Source organism: Anoplolepis gracilipes, chromosome 2 (genome assembly GCF_047496725.1).
Source record: "Anoplolepis gracilipes chromosome 2, ASM4749672v1, whole genome shotgun sequence".
Taxonomy (NCBI): domain Eukaryota; kingdom Metazoa; phylum Arthropoda; class Insecta; order Hymenoptera; family Formicidae; genus Anoplolepis; species Anoplolepis gracilipes.
Genome location: NC_132971.1, coordinates 10195004 through 10209612, shown reverse-complemented (window position 1 = coordinate 10209612; position 14609 = coordinate 10195004). Strand labels below are relative to the sequence as shown.

The 14609-nt window shown below is 25.5% G+C and overlaps 1 protein-coding gene across 1 annotated transcript; it reads left to right on the top strand.

Annotated features, from left to right (window-relative positions):
* The first annotated feature begins 7897 nt into the window (after window positions 1–7897).
* LOC140676406 (uncharacterized) lies at window positions 7898–13942 on the top strand. The gene is given in 9 exon segments (XM_072911423.1): window positions 7898–7944; window positions 8141–8246; window positions 8493–8709; window positions 8936–9152; window positions 9155–9415; window positions 10534–10711; window positions 11843–12064; window positions 12255–12484; window positions 12773–13942. Coding segments are annotated over 9 exon segments (1614 nt in total). The 5' UTR covers window positions 7898–7923; the 3' UTR covers window positions 12935–13942.
* Window positions 13943–14609: the final 667 nt, after the last annotated feature.

Below are 14609 nucleotides of genomic sequence, written 5' to 3'. Positions count from 1 at the left end.
AATCGTAACTCTATATAAGTGATTCAGATGCTAAGTAAGTTTTGATTTTTTTTTCAAGAGCGACTGCAAAACTTTATTTCTCAAATTTTAATTTTTCGAACTAATACTTCACATCTAAGTCAAGAGTTTCATATATAAATTTATAATTACTATTTATATATATATATATTTATTATTAATAAACGAGTTATTTATTTTTACATTTTAAAAATTTGTCAAAATTTTTGGTTTTTAACATATTATAAATATGCTAACGTACTTTATATATTACATATTATATGTATATGTATTAATAATAAATACTACAATAATCTGTTTTAGGTATTCAAATTTTTAATTAATTTTAACTTTGAAGAAGTAAAATAGAAGAAGTTGATTTTGACATACTCACATTATCTATCGAATGTAAGATAGAAAAACGAAGACGCCAAATACAAAATTTTCAAGTTATTTCAAAATTCAAGAGTGAATATCAGTGATTATGAGAATCACAATATGTAATGGCATGCACGTTACATATTTACTATCTTCACTATCCGAAAGATGGCGATCAAATTAAATCGAATAAAAATTCGAAATTTCTGGTCGGATTTGAACCCGAGATCTTGGGCAAGTGAGCAGACGCTCAACTCACTACGCCAGAATCGCACTGCATGTACATTACATATTTATTATCTTTATTATAAGTAGTTTCTCGAAATAAACTTATGTTCTGTCAAATATAAGGGAAGAGGATGGGTAAAATAGAGAATATACATATAATATCCTCTATTTTCTTTATCCTTATTATATGTAATCTTTCTTGTAGAATATAAAATATTAATAGTTAACATCTTTACTTGAAGAAATTGTCACTCTATTATTTAAGACATCATGTATTGTAAGTAAAATAAATAAAAAGAATATTTATATTTAGATATTTAGTAAAAAAAATGATACATAATTATACTTGATGTACACATAATAAGCAAATTTATGTTATTACAATAAATTATAATAAATACGAATTTTTGTATTATTTTATTGACACAATATATATATATATAATTATAGAATCTTTTGTTTGGGAAATTTTCAAATCTTTTTACTTTTTTTTAAAAAAAGAAAATTCATACAGTTTTATTTTACAATAAAAATTTGTTATCAATAAATAAATAAATAAATTCGGTAAATATTATAACGTCAATTATTATTATATAGTATATATACATTATACATATATATGATCGCCATATACATTATTGTACCTGTACATTAGATAAAAAAACAATATAAAATATAAAATAAAACAAGCAATAGAAATTAATGAAAAACTAAATGTTAAAAGTAAAAAATAATTATAAATAAGTACGGATATGAACAAAAATATCGACTCTAATGCGCAAACTCTACACACAAATATTTGCCGAATTTGATCACTTACAATTCTATAAGTATTGAAATTTTGACTTTTTTGTAAACATATTTAAATCCAGATAATTTTCGAAATATATCATTAAAAAATTGTTTAGTAATTATGCGACACTCAGCACGCCTACCTGCATACCTGTTACACTTACAATTAGTATTTCAAAACCAGGATGATCTAAAATCACACTATCAGCATTTAATTTGGTTTATTATTAAAGTAGAGGATATTTTCATTAAATATTATAACAGTTTTATTAAGTAAAATATTAACTGTTTTTTAGTCTTATATTAAAAATTATTCGTTTCAATAATTGTATTGCTATTTTATTAAAAAAAATAAACAAATATACATCATAAATTTTGATGCATAAGTTTTACATTAGATTCAAAATTAAACAAACAATTTTTTTATCAAAGTAAAGATTCAGATTGAGATCAAGTGTATGTACATCTCTATCACTACGGAAATGGCTTCTTTATTTATAGTTATTTAAAAGCAATTAAGTACATATTACGACTCGTGATTATTAACAAGTATATTTTATTGAAAAAAACAACATATATATATGCTTTGAACGTTTATCCATTTAAAATTTTTATCTTAATATCGAAACTGAATGATGTTCACGACAAGATTAATAAATACAATGTGTATGACAATAAAAATAAAAATAATTAAATAAAATAATTAAAAATATATACAAAAAATATATAAATGTTGACAAATTATTCGCTCATAATAAAAAGGAATAAAAGTATAGAATAATTTTTAATTCCTCATAAATTCTTTCCAGAAATTATTACTTTAAAATTAAATGTATAGTGAAAGAGTTAATTAAACCATATATTGATTTATTATTATATGCTATTGCGTTTATTGACCTGGCCTCTTTATCATTTTGACTTTAAAAATTGTTTACATATCATATTTATTATGATGTCAAGTGTTGTTAAATCTCCTTTGAAGAACAGTAAAATCGAACAGATACAGGTATATTCTCGACATTAACATAAATAAAGACTTAGTAATTAAACAGTTAAATTGTTATTTAAAAACTGAATTCTCATCAGCAGACAATTTTAATATACAAGGTGAGTTATTACAAAGAAAGAATACTTATATACGTTTTTTTGTCAATAAATAAAATATTTACAATTTATACGTTGAGGACAATTTGAAAAATTTCAAAACGAACTGGAAAATAGAAATAATGTAATGTTTTTATCCCTAATCGATTTTTTTTTAATATTAAGATTATTAATTTGTGGTATAGAGTATTTTAATATAGAAAATTACAACTGTGTATTATGTTATCTTTGAAATATAAACTCAATTCAAAATCAATAAACTAATAATTTAGAAAATTTAAAATTGTTATACAATATTTAATTGTTACAATAAATGCATAAAAATATTTTTTGGCATATATATTTTATTTTAAGCATTTGATAATATATATTTATATACACAACAAGTATTTAAATTAATTTTATAATAAAATACACATGAAATTTCACACAAATTTCTGAAAACTGTGATGAAGCAATTTAAAAGCCAAAATCGTATTAGATGTATTTAATATAAAAAAACTACAAAATAATTATGTTCTTTTATATTTAATATTTTCAATATAAGGCTCTTAATATTTACAAACAAACAACTATCAACTTAGGGGTGTAGAATTTTCAAAAATGAGAATCTATTTCTTGATAAATACACCAAGTAAAATATGTGCATTGTGCACGTTTCTATTTTCGCGGAAAAAATTAATTTCTAAAAACGCATTAACATCTGCGTGGTGTTTTTATTTGCTAGGTTGATAGTTGTTTATCTTTTATATTTGTCTTTTTGGTTAAAATATTTAATTAATCAACAATGAAAAAGATTTTCTGTTTCTTTTTTTTTCTATTTCTAACTATTTCTGCTTGTTTTACATATTTTATTCATTTTTAAGTTAGACGATGCTTAATGTTATAGGTATTATTTTTTTATTTGTTTTGCCTAACGATATGAAATCTTCATGCAGATATTAAAAGAAAAAATTGAAATGGCGTTCCTCAAGCTGTTGTTAAGTTGCAGTCTATTATTTATCATCGCGATGGCTTATGATACGGATCCTTTATCCGCTGTTCCGGACAATATAATTAAGTCAAGCCATTATAATATTAAATTTATATTATTTATTAAACAAAGCTTCTTTTATGGTGAATGCAAAATTTCCATAAATATTTTAAATGCAACGAGAAACATAAGCTTCTTTGCGGAAAACCTGGGTATAATTGACATGATGTTAATTAAGGATATATATAATTTTAAGGAAAATAAAAAAGAAATTATTGTGACTGAACCCACAACAAATTGATATAACAATGAAACGCACATAACAGATGCTCATTTCTTATATGAACTATCATCCGATAATTTTGTCTTGTATATAATTTTTGCCGGCACTATAGCTGGTAACGTAGGAGGGTTTAGATATAAGTGAAACGGATTATTTACCGTAAGTAATTGTTAAGTTGTTATGAATTACTATACAAGAATCACCATATTCATATTACTATTCCATACAAACTATTACAAATAATTAATAATTGATAATTAATAAAATTTTATTATTTAAACATAAATTTTACTTATTTATGCTAGAGATGGTCCGAATTGAAACCGTAATGTTTGTTTGACTTTGTGTGACTTTATCGTCTTTGAAATACACATACATATTATATATATATATATATATATATATATATATATATATATTGTGTATATTTGCATTTTGAAGTACTACGTGTTAATTCTTATTAGTCTTGAATGTTATTTAATTAGTAAAATATTGCTTTTACACATATCATAATATTTTTTAAAAATAATTATGCACATATAAGTACTTACATGTAATAGTCAAATTCTTTATCTTAATCAAGAGAACTATTTCTTTATCGTATTTACTATTATAATAATAAAATTATAAAATTAAAAGGACGTTTGTGTATTAAAAGGTACTGCTTTGTATTGTTTATCTACTTTAATTAAAATTTACGTTAATATTTTGAACATTAATATTATCTATATTATTTACATATGAATTAATACAAAATTCATCAAACATTTTTTTGATCATAATTATTTGATGAATTTAAAGTAAATTTTTTAGCGAAATTATCGAGACATTTAATATAATTTTCGAATCAAAAGCAATAAAAGAATGAGTTTCTTCAATTAAACATTGGAGATTTTAAATAACCAAAATAGAGCTCTTTTGTCAATTTTAAATAAAGTTTAATTTGCAGATTAGCTATAGAAATAAAAAAAAACTTACATAATACAATTGAATAGAAACCGTAACGTTTACGATTTTTGATTTTATGTAACTTTATCGTTATTGAAAAACACTTACACAACGCACACGCAATATTTTAGTTTTTTAAATATTTTTATATCAGCAATAGTAAAATATTTTTCGTTATTTAATTCTTGTTGTTAAAATGTGATATAGGTCTATAATATGCTTGTCCGCAACGAATTTTCAGTCATATTCAGTCCGACAAATATTTCCATGTTTGATGTGTTTACATTGGTCACCTTTACCATTTCTATAAAACATAATGGAAATTATCGAGCTTTATCAAATATGCCGATAGGGGATGAGATACTTGAAAGAAATAATATGTGTGTAATAGACATATTTCGAAACCACACAATAATATCCACTTACCTTGACTTGTTGTTGTGATTAAATTCGTTGTTACTCGTGGTGAAAAGACAACTGCCCAAATGTAGTATCGAAAGCCTTTAAAAGCACACGCAAAATTTGCGTACGATATTATTATATTATATAATATTATTACATCTTGTTTCTTTGGATTATAATTATATAATTATATACTTTACATACTATACATAATTATAATTTACTAACACGAATTAATGTAATCTTTGTTGTATTAAGTTACATTTCTGAATACTTTACCACATACAAGTACAGAAACAATTGCGAAGAAAGAATTAAAAGCTATAGATAAGAAACTAGTTGTATAATAAAAACCCTATGTACATATCTCTTGTGTAAATTATTATTCTTCCTACCGTCTTATAATTTTCGTCATATTATAGTTTTACGCGCATTCCTCTTACTAGAGAAAATATTTTGTTTCACGTCTATAAAATGAATGAGTGTAACATAGGTGCAACTTAGACGTTCATTATGCGTTTTCTCAGCTTCTCGCGCGATTTTTCTTTCTATAATTTCTCGGAAAAATATTGTAAAGACAGTTGAGTTCAAATCGTAATAAGATACATTATTTTCTGTTTATAACAGTCTGCAAGATTTTATTTTTTATTATGACAGAGATCTTAACGTTAGAAAAAGTTCTTGCTTTTCTAAAAGTAGATCTAACGTTTGCTTCTTGCTGGCCACTTTCAGTGGAAGCCACAAAGTCTCAAAAAATTCGTAAAAAGATATTTCGATGGTGTTGTTGCTTGAATGGTATGATAATGTCAATATCGTTATTTTATACATCAGCTCTCGAACATGACAATATGTTTCTTCTTATGAAAGTGGGTTGCGAGCTAAGTGTTTTTCTACAAGTTCCGATACAGATTACTTTTTTTACGCTTCAGAGTGATCGTTTGCAAGTAAAAATAAAAAAGTTACATCTTTATTAGATTAATCGTAAATTTAATTTATATTTGCATGTTTGTATCAACAGAATAAATATTAATTACAAATAAGTTTTTTAAATAAAATAAAATTAAAATAAATCTTAACCCTTATTCCGTATTGGTGGGTCATTTTTGTCCGTGATTTTTCTAACAACACGTCAATTTCTCGAAAACAAATAATCATAAAATAATATATTTAAGTAAATTATTTTTCAAATTTATTACTTTAGTCTTTATTTAGAATGTTTAAAGAAGGTATATACATTTTTTTCAGATTTTTTAAAACACTTTTACATATTAATAAACTTATCGAAAATACGCTGATCCACCTGTACAGTTAGAAGATGCCAAAAATCATCAAATGTTGGAACAATATGTACTCGTAAATATTGTTTTGATAAACCATAGAGATATTCGATTATAGAGCACGCGAATACGTTAGCCCGTAAGTGAATGTGATGAAGGAATAGAAAGGAAACGCTGCATAAGACCCCTCGTGTCCTTGTCTACGTTTCTTTTTTTATTTTGGCATCATGTTTTCGGCTCCCTTGCGTGCTCTATATCTAATATGGGATAAATACGTTTATTTGTTTATTTTATACTGTAGGATTTTAAACTGACCAGCAATATTTATTTCCTTTTTTTTATTGTTTTACTTTTAAATTGTGTTGTGTAGAGAAGAATATATAAAATACATTTATAAAAATATACAATAGAAACAATTTAAAAATAATTAAAAATAATTACAACTAATTCAAAATTATTCATAAAATATATTTCACATATATCATCATATTATTATTATTTCAAATATATGTATTTTTGTTTTAAAAATTTTATCTCTTATGCAAATGCAAGAGGAAATGACTTTTTGCTACTAGATTATGTCAGAGTATAATAGTTGTATCGCGTGATGTCATAAAATAATGACACTTTAGCGATGTACAATCGCGGATAATAGGACATTACAACTATTTGCACAAGTTACAATATATAAGTGCACTACTTAAAGCGAGCTCACATCATGGCTTACTAATAACGGGAAAGCATTCTTCGCGAGCAGTACGACTAATTAAAGAGACAAATTGTCGATATATCAGACTGTGCAGATACTCATAGTGTTCTATTATTTGCGACGAAGTGTTATTATCTCATGACGTGCAATACAACTATTACATCCTCAAATAATCCGGTAGTGTAAAACGCCGTTTCCTACTTGTATAATGTTAATAAAAATCAGTAAAGCTTAGTCCTTTTGAGAAGAATCATCATTAAAAATCTGTGCACAACTCCGTTTCGTTTACGGAAGATTGTTTCAACATTTATTAATATATATTGTATTATTATGTGTAAAAATCCAATTTATTGTCAATACATACTTTATTCCAATTTAGCATTTTTTACATTTTAATTTTTATGATATAAAACGTATTTATATTCTCTCTCTTATCATTGTAGAAATACTTTGATTTTTAAACAGACGCTTACATGATGATATCCGTGGATGCCACATGTCATCTTAATCATTTTATTTATGCCGCTTTGTCGATAAAATTTGTAATTTAAACAATTTTCTATTTCTAACTAATATTTAATTTTATTTTTAACAAACAAATGCAAAAATAGAAATACAGAAAAATAAATTTTCTATTGTACGTAAATATAAACATTTCCTTTAAGAATGAAAGAAAGTTAAAATTTAAACATTCTATAAACTTCCAAACATTTTTCATAGATATCTGTGTATTTTTTTTATATTATAATAAGTGAGAGGAATAACTACTACGTCGCTGTTTAATTGTGTTCAACATTTTCAACTAGGATCTAAAAACTATATCTCCGGTAATATGGCTGTAAATGAGTCAAGGGTAAGTACAAAAACACCCATAATTGCGCATATTATAGTTAATATATTTATATAATTAACAATTAACTTACACAAATAATCATTGTCAATATGATATAAAATTATAGATTAAAAACACAAAACGTAAATTTGTTTCAAATATATGCAAAAATTTGTACTGTGTTTCATTTAAATAAAGATTTATCTATTATTTTTAGACTTTTACTGTGGAAAATAACGTTTACAAAGGAGAAATAACATGTACGCCTAAAAGTATTGGAGAAATATTGTGGAATAACATTAAAAGTCATGGAAATAAAATTGCACAGGTAAGGTAATACTTAGACGTAATGTCAATATTAAATGTAAGAGAAGAAAACTTTCAGAGTTAACAATGCTTATATAATATAAATTTGCATACTAATTTCATAACGAGTAAACATTTTCAAGAAATGACATGAGATATTATATTTTAATACCATTCAATGGTAATTTAATAATAATTAAGTAATTTTGTAATAAAATGCACGTTCTATGATTTTAAGACACTCTGTACAATATCAATAATGTCACAAATTGATGCATGCACTGAACAAGTAGTTACGTATGCAGAGTTACAAAATAAAGTTGTAAAATGCGCATTGTGGTTACAAAAACAAGGAATCAAACTTTGCGATATTGTCAGTCTATGCACAAGTAATCATTTCAATTCCTTCGTGCCCTGCTTGGCGACAATTTATGTCAACGCGATCTTTAATCCGTGGGAAGAAAACATGAATTTGCAAGAGTTATCCTGCGATGACCATTCAAAAGCATTGTTACGTTTTATTCGATTAATAATTACAAATAATATAATTCCAACAACAGCAAATGTAATTTGATTTATCTCGAATTCATTAGAATTTATTTTATTTATTATTTAATTGTGTATTAACATTTATATGTATCATTTATTTTATCTAGTGTTTTTTTATTTCATGAAATTTTATTAATTATGCGCCATTTGTCATTAGAAAGCGTGTTTATGTTATGCGGCTGACTACTCCGAAAATGATATTCTGCACTGAGAAATCCGTGAACGTTATTTTGAGCGCGATAAAAAAGAGCAACAGCAATCCCATTGTTGTGATTTTCGGCAATCACCTCAACGTGATCTCATTTTTCGATATTTTGACCATGTGCAGCGATGCGGAAGTGACGACATTCCATTATGTCGAGTGCAATGTTATGTCGACAGGAAAAAGACCATGTGCATAATGCATTCGTCAGGCAGCACGGGACTGTTGAAAGGAGTTGAATTATCCAATTACTGTCTGTCGTATGTCAGCAAAGATAAAAACATAGATTTTACCGATACGCCGATTTGGTTCTCAACACTTTATTGGGTTTTGGGAGTAATGATGAATTTGTTTTCGATCGTGCAGAGTGCCAAAGTAATTCTTTATCCAGAATTCGATGAAGAGATGATATGCTTATTAATTGAAAAATACAAGGTAACAGTTGTAAAGAAAATATATAGGAACACTTTTCTCGATTTTATTATTATGATTTATTATATATAAAAGATAAAACAGGCAAAAACTCTTTATGTAAAAAATTAAAGATTTTTTTATTCATTATTATAAATGAGCAAATAATTTTAAATTTATCTTCTTCTCTAACTTCAGAAAAATAATAACTGACAATGAGACATATTAATTTAATTGTTTTTGCTAAAGACCATTTTATTCTCAAGAATTTCTTGAGGCTCCCGAGGCTCACCGCGGCTATATTGGAATAGTGACGTCATAAGCGAGAAATAATACTCTGAGAATTCTTGCGTGCAAGTTTTCAATAAATAGATATTTCGATGAAATAAGACTACAGATCGGTTTAGCACATTTGTAAAATTGTTTGAACACTAAGCTATTCCCTTGACAGTTAATAAATAGCCGTAAAATGAGTGTCAAAATAATCCCTATTTACACAAGAAAATACGCGGTTTGACAGCTGTCTAAAGAAGTGGAAAATGTTCCCTTTACATAGTATATTCCTTGTTAAGCTTAGTTTGCGGACAATTTTACAAGTGTACTAAAACGATCTATAGTTTATTTAAAGAGGGCACGCAAGAATAATTTGGCTGTCTAAACGTCACTTTCACGCCTAATAGAAAAAAAAGAAACAAACAATGCGAGATAAAAAGAGAGAACACTAATGACTTGATTCTTATTTCTATTGTAGTTATATTTGTTATCACCGTCAAACTTAGAGTTTCTCGGCGACTACTCGGGAACCTTAATAATTCAATATTGTGTAAATTTATCTCTGTCAAGGAAATAATTATATATTAAGTATATATATTATCATACTTCTCTTGTTAATATTTAAATGTCTGAAAAACTTGCATTTCTCAATAAGAAAAAAATTTATTTTAACGATTCAAGTATTAAAATATTACTATATAATAATTTAAATAAATTCAAGATATAATACTAAAAAATATTATTTTTACATGATATTATTATATTATTTATTAAGAAAATTAATTATTATGCATTTTATATTTTTGCATGCATGATAATAATATGTAATATAATGTAAAAGGCTAAATCGTTTTGATCTTGCTATTTAGATAACTACGGTTTTTCTGACCTCGAGTATGATCCACCGATTTCTCAAAGCGGGTTACATAAAGAAATTTCCATTACTATCTTTAAAAGTCATATTCTTCGGTGGTGGACCAATTAAACCAAAAACACACGAAGAAATAAGACGCATTTTATCACATGTTCAAATATTACAATGTTATGGTAGATTATTATTCTAATATAATACAACATATTATAAATATAAATTATATATATGTATATATATATTGTTGCGTCCGTGATGTCTGTGTCGTCCGTTTTCAAAAAAATATTGATTGACTTTCTCAGTTGAGCCGGAAAATTAATATATCGATCGGTCCGAAGTCGTCGAAGACAATCGAAGAAGCGTCGCGCGGAGACAAATATTTAGAAAAGAGAGTTCTCGTTCTGGATTTCGATCAAGAGAGATTACTAATGAGCATTATAATGATATTTTGTATAATTACTATTCTTATAAAGTTTATTGTGAATTTAAAGAAGTCTTTATTGCATGTACGCGAGTATGACTACGTTTACACGTCACCCTTAATCGAGTTTAACAAGATCCGTAGTTCTAAGACTAACCAATCACAATCACTCCATTTTTTAGAGGAATAATTGTGATTAAACAGTTTTAGTTTAGAACTATGCATGTTATTAAACCTGATTAAGAGGATCCAAAAACTGTTCTATATTATGAATCAAAATTTAACTTAACATGAGAATATATTTGCTTAATATAAAAGTTTTGCAGTTTATACACACAAAATAAGGTAGGTTTCTGGTAGCAATTGCATGAAGGAATATATGTGAACTTTTAGAAATGACATTTGACGTGAGTTTATGTTTCAATCTCGCACCCTCACAGATGCACAAGAGTAATTTTTAAAAGATTTTGAAAATCTTTTTTACTAGCCTTCTAAAGTTTTCTAAAATTTCATTTCCAAAAGTTTATTAATATTTTGTTATGTTATTCCAAACGCAAATGCTATATCTTTTGCACGAACATACCTTAAAACTTTTTATATTAAATAATTACCTATTGTTACGGCGTAATACTCATCTTTTAATTTTTTATCATTTTTATATGAAATTATTAGACCTCGAGTGTTGTTTTTATAAGTACTTTAATTGTGGAGAAAAATTCATCTATTCTTGTAGCTAAAAAAAAAAAGTCGAATAGTTGCGTCGCTCGCGCTCGAAAATAATATCGATATCGTTTCGCAGACGTAACAATATGTAAGAAAAATGAGACAAAACATCTACCAACAGAACATGTAGTAAAAACCAAACTATTTATCCCTCTCATTTTAGGAATGACAGAAGTAGCTGGATACAGGACACTTCAGTGCTTGAATCATAAGAATGGATCTTGCGGAACAGTAATCCAAAATACAGAAATAAAAATCGTGGACTTAGAAAGCGGAAAGGCTCTTGGTTCAAATCAATTAGGAGAACTGTGGATAAAATCAGTGACTCAGATAAATGGCTATTACAGAAATCTTGAAGTGACAAAAAAGACTGTTGATGAACAAGGTAAAAAAACTATGTAAATTCTCATTAGTGTATTCTCCCTTTCCCTTAAATCATATTAGCATATATTATCATTAATCAAACAATTCTAACAAAGAAAGTCATCTAACAAAACGTCTAACAATAATATAATAATAGTAGTAATAATAATATCACATGTAATACCATGAAAATAAGTTCAAATTTCCTATAGGATGGTTGCATTCAGGTGACATTGGTTATTTTGATGAAGATGGGGAACTCTTTATTGTAGATAGAATAAAAGATCTTATAAAATACAGAGGATATCACATCTCATCTGGAGAAATCGAGGGTGTTTTATTGTCGCATCCAGGAGTGTCAGAAGTTGCAGTAACAGGAATTCCTCATCCAACAGATGACGAATATCCCATTGCTTATGTCACCAAGATGCCGGGTATCGAGGTACAATCTTATTGCAAATATGATGAGGTTACAAAGCAATGTTAACAAAATAGAAAATTTTAAATTATGATTTATCAAGTGCATCAAAATTTTAAGAGAGAGACACTTCCAAGTAACTATAAAAATTTTTATAATAAAATTTTTTTAATCTGTTGTCAAGATTATGTGATACTTTAAACATACTGAACTATACATATATTATTTTCTAACATGGAATGTATAAAATGTTTTATTAAATCAAATATGCTATAATCAAATTATTGCAATGCTCAAATTGTGTATGTGTAGGTGACGGAACAAGAATTAATAGACTTGGTGGCAAATAATATGACGGATCAATACAAACTTCGTGGTGGAGTAATATTTCTGAATGAATTACCTCATACAAGTACAGGAAAAATTGCGAAAAATATACTAAAAGCTATGGCTAAGAAACTAGTTGTAGAATAAACAAATACAAGAAACCAATTTATAATTATATTTTTTATAATTATTATTATTATTATAATATTGTATATAATTAAGATATTTCAATTATTAATAATATATTAAGATATATCAATTTTTAACACAAGCGTAACTCTATATAAGTAATTCAGATCCTAAGTAAGTTGTGATTTTTTTTTTGAAAAGCTACTGCAAAACTCTTTATTTCTCAAATTTTAATTTTTCGAACTAATACTTCACATTTAAGCCAAGTTGCATATATATATTTATATTTACTATTCATATTTATTGTTAATAAACGGGTAATTTATTTTTACATTATAAAATCTGTCATAATTTTGGCTTTTAACTTTATAAATATGCTAATCTACTTAAATATTATATATTATACATGTATAGATAGTAATTATAAATGTTACAATAATCTGTTTTAGACATACAATTTTTCAAGAAATTTTAACTTTAGTACAGAAACGGAAACGATTGATTTAACTATATTTATATGGTGTATCAAACATAAGACAGATACACGAAAACGGTAAATAAAATTTTAAAAGACCGTTTTCAAGTTATTTCTAATTTAAGATTGGATATCCGTGATTATGAAAGAATCTTAAATGATTAATCAATCAAACTAATAAAAGATTAATATATAATGCATTTACGTCTCACATATTTACTATCTTTACTTTAAGTAGTTTTTCGAAATAAACTTATGTTCTGCCAAATATGGGAGAAGATTGGTAAAATAGGCGATATACATATAATATCCTCTATTTTCTTTATCCTTATTAAATGTAATCTTTCTTATAGAATACAAAATATTAAGAATTAAATACTTTACTCGAAGAAATTATCTTTCTATTATTTAAGACATCATGTATTCTAAGTAAAATAAATAAGAAGAATTTTTATATTTGGATATTTAGTAAAAAACTGATACATAATTATACTTCAGGTACACATAATAAGCAAATTAATGTTATTACAATAAATTATAATAAATACGAATCTTTGTATTATTTTATTGACTGAATACAATTCTAAAATCAATTTTCAAAATAAAAAATTAGGAAGGAAATAAAAATAAAATACTTTCCAAACAATATTCTACAGTAATGTAGTATATTCCTCATATAAAGATTAAACTTAATAATTTTTTTCTAAACAACTACTCAAATATTGAAATCTTTTTACTTTCCTTTAAAAAAGAAAAATTTTATAGTTTTTATTTTACAGTAAAAATTTATTATCAATAATCATTCTGTCAATAATGAAACGTTAATTAATTATTATATTGTACATATACATTATACATATACATTATTGTACTTACAGATTAGATAAAATATAATCAGATACATTATAAAATAAAATAAACAATTAATGAAAACTAAATGATAAAAGTAAAAAATAATTTGATATGTGTACGGATGTAAACAAAATACTGACTAAAATGAAAATTCTATGCAATAAAATATTTGCCGAATTATCACTTATAATTCTAAAAATATTGAAATTTTCACATTTTTTAAACATATGCAAATAATCTAGATAATTTTCGAAATATATTATAAAATATTGTTCAGTAATTTTGCGACACTCAGCACGCACATCTGATACATATATTATTTCAAAATCAGAATAACCTAATATCACACAATCAGCATTTAATTCG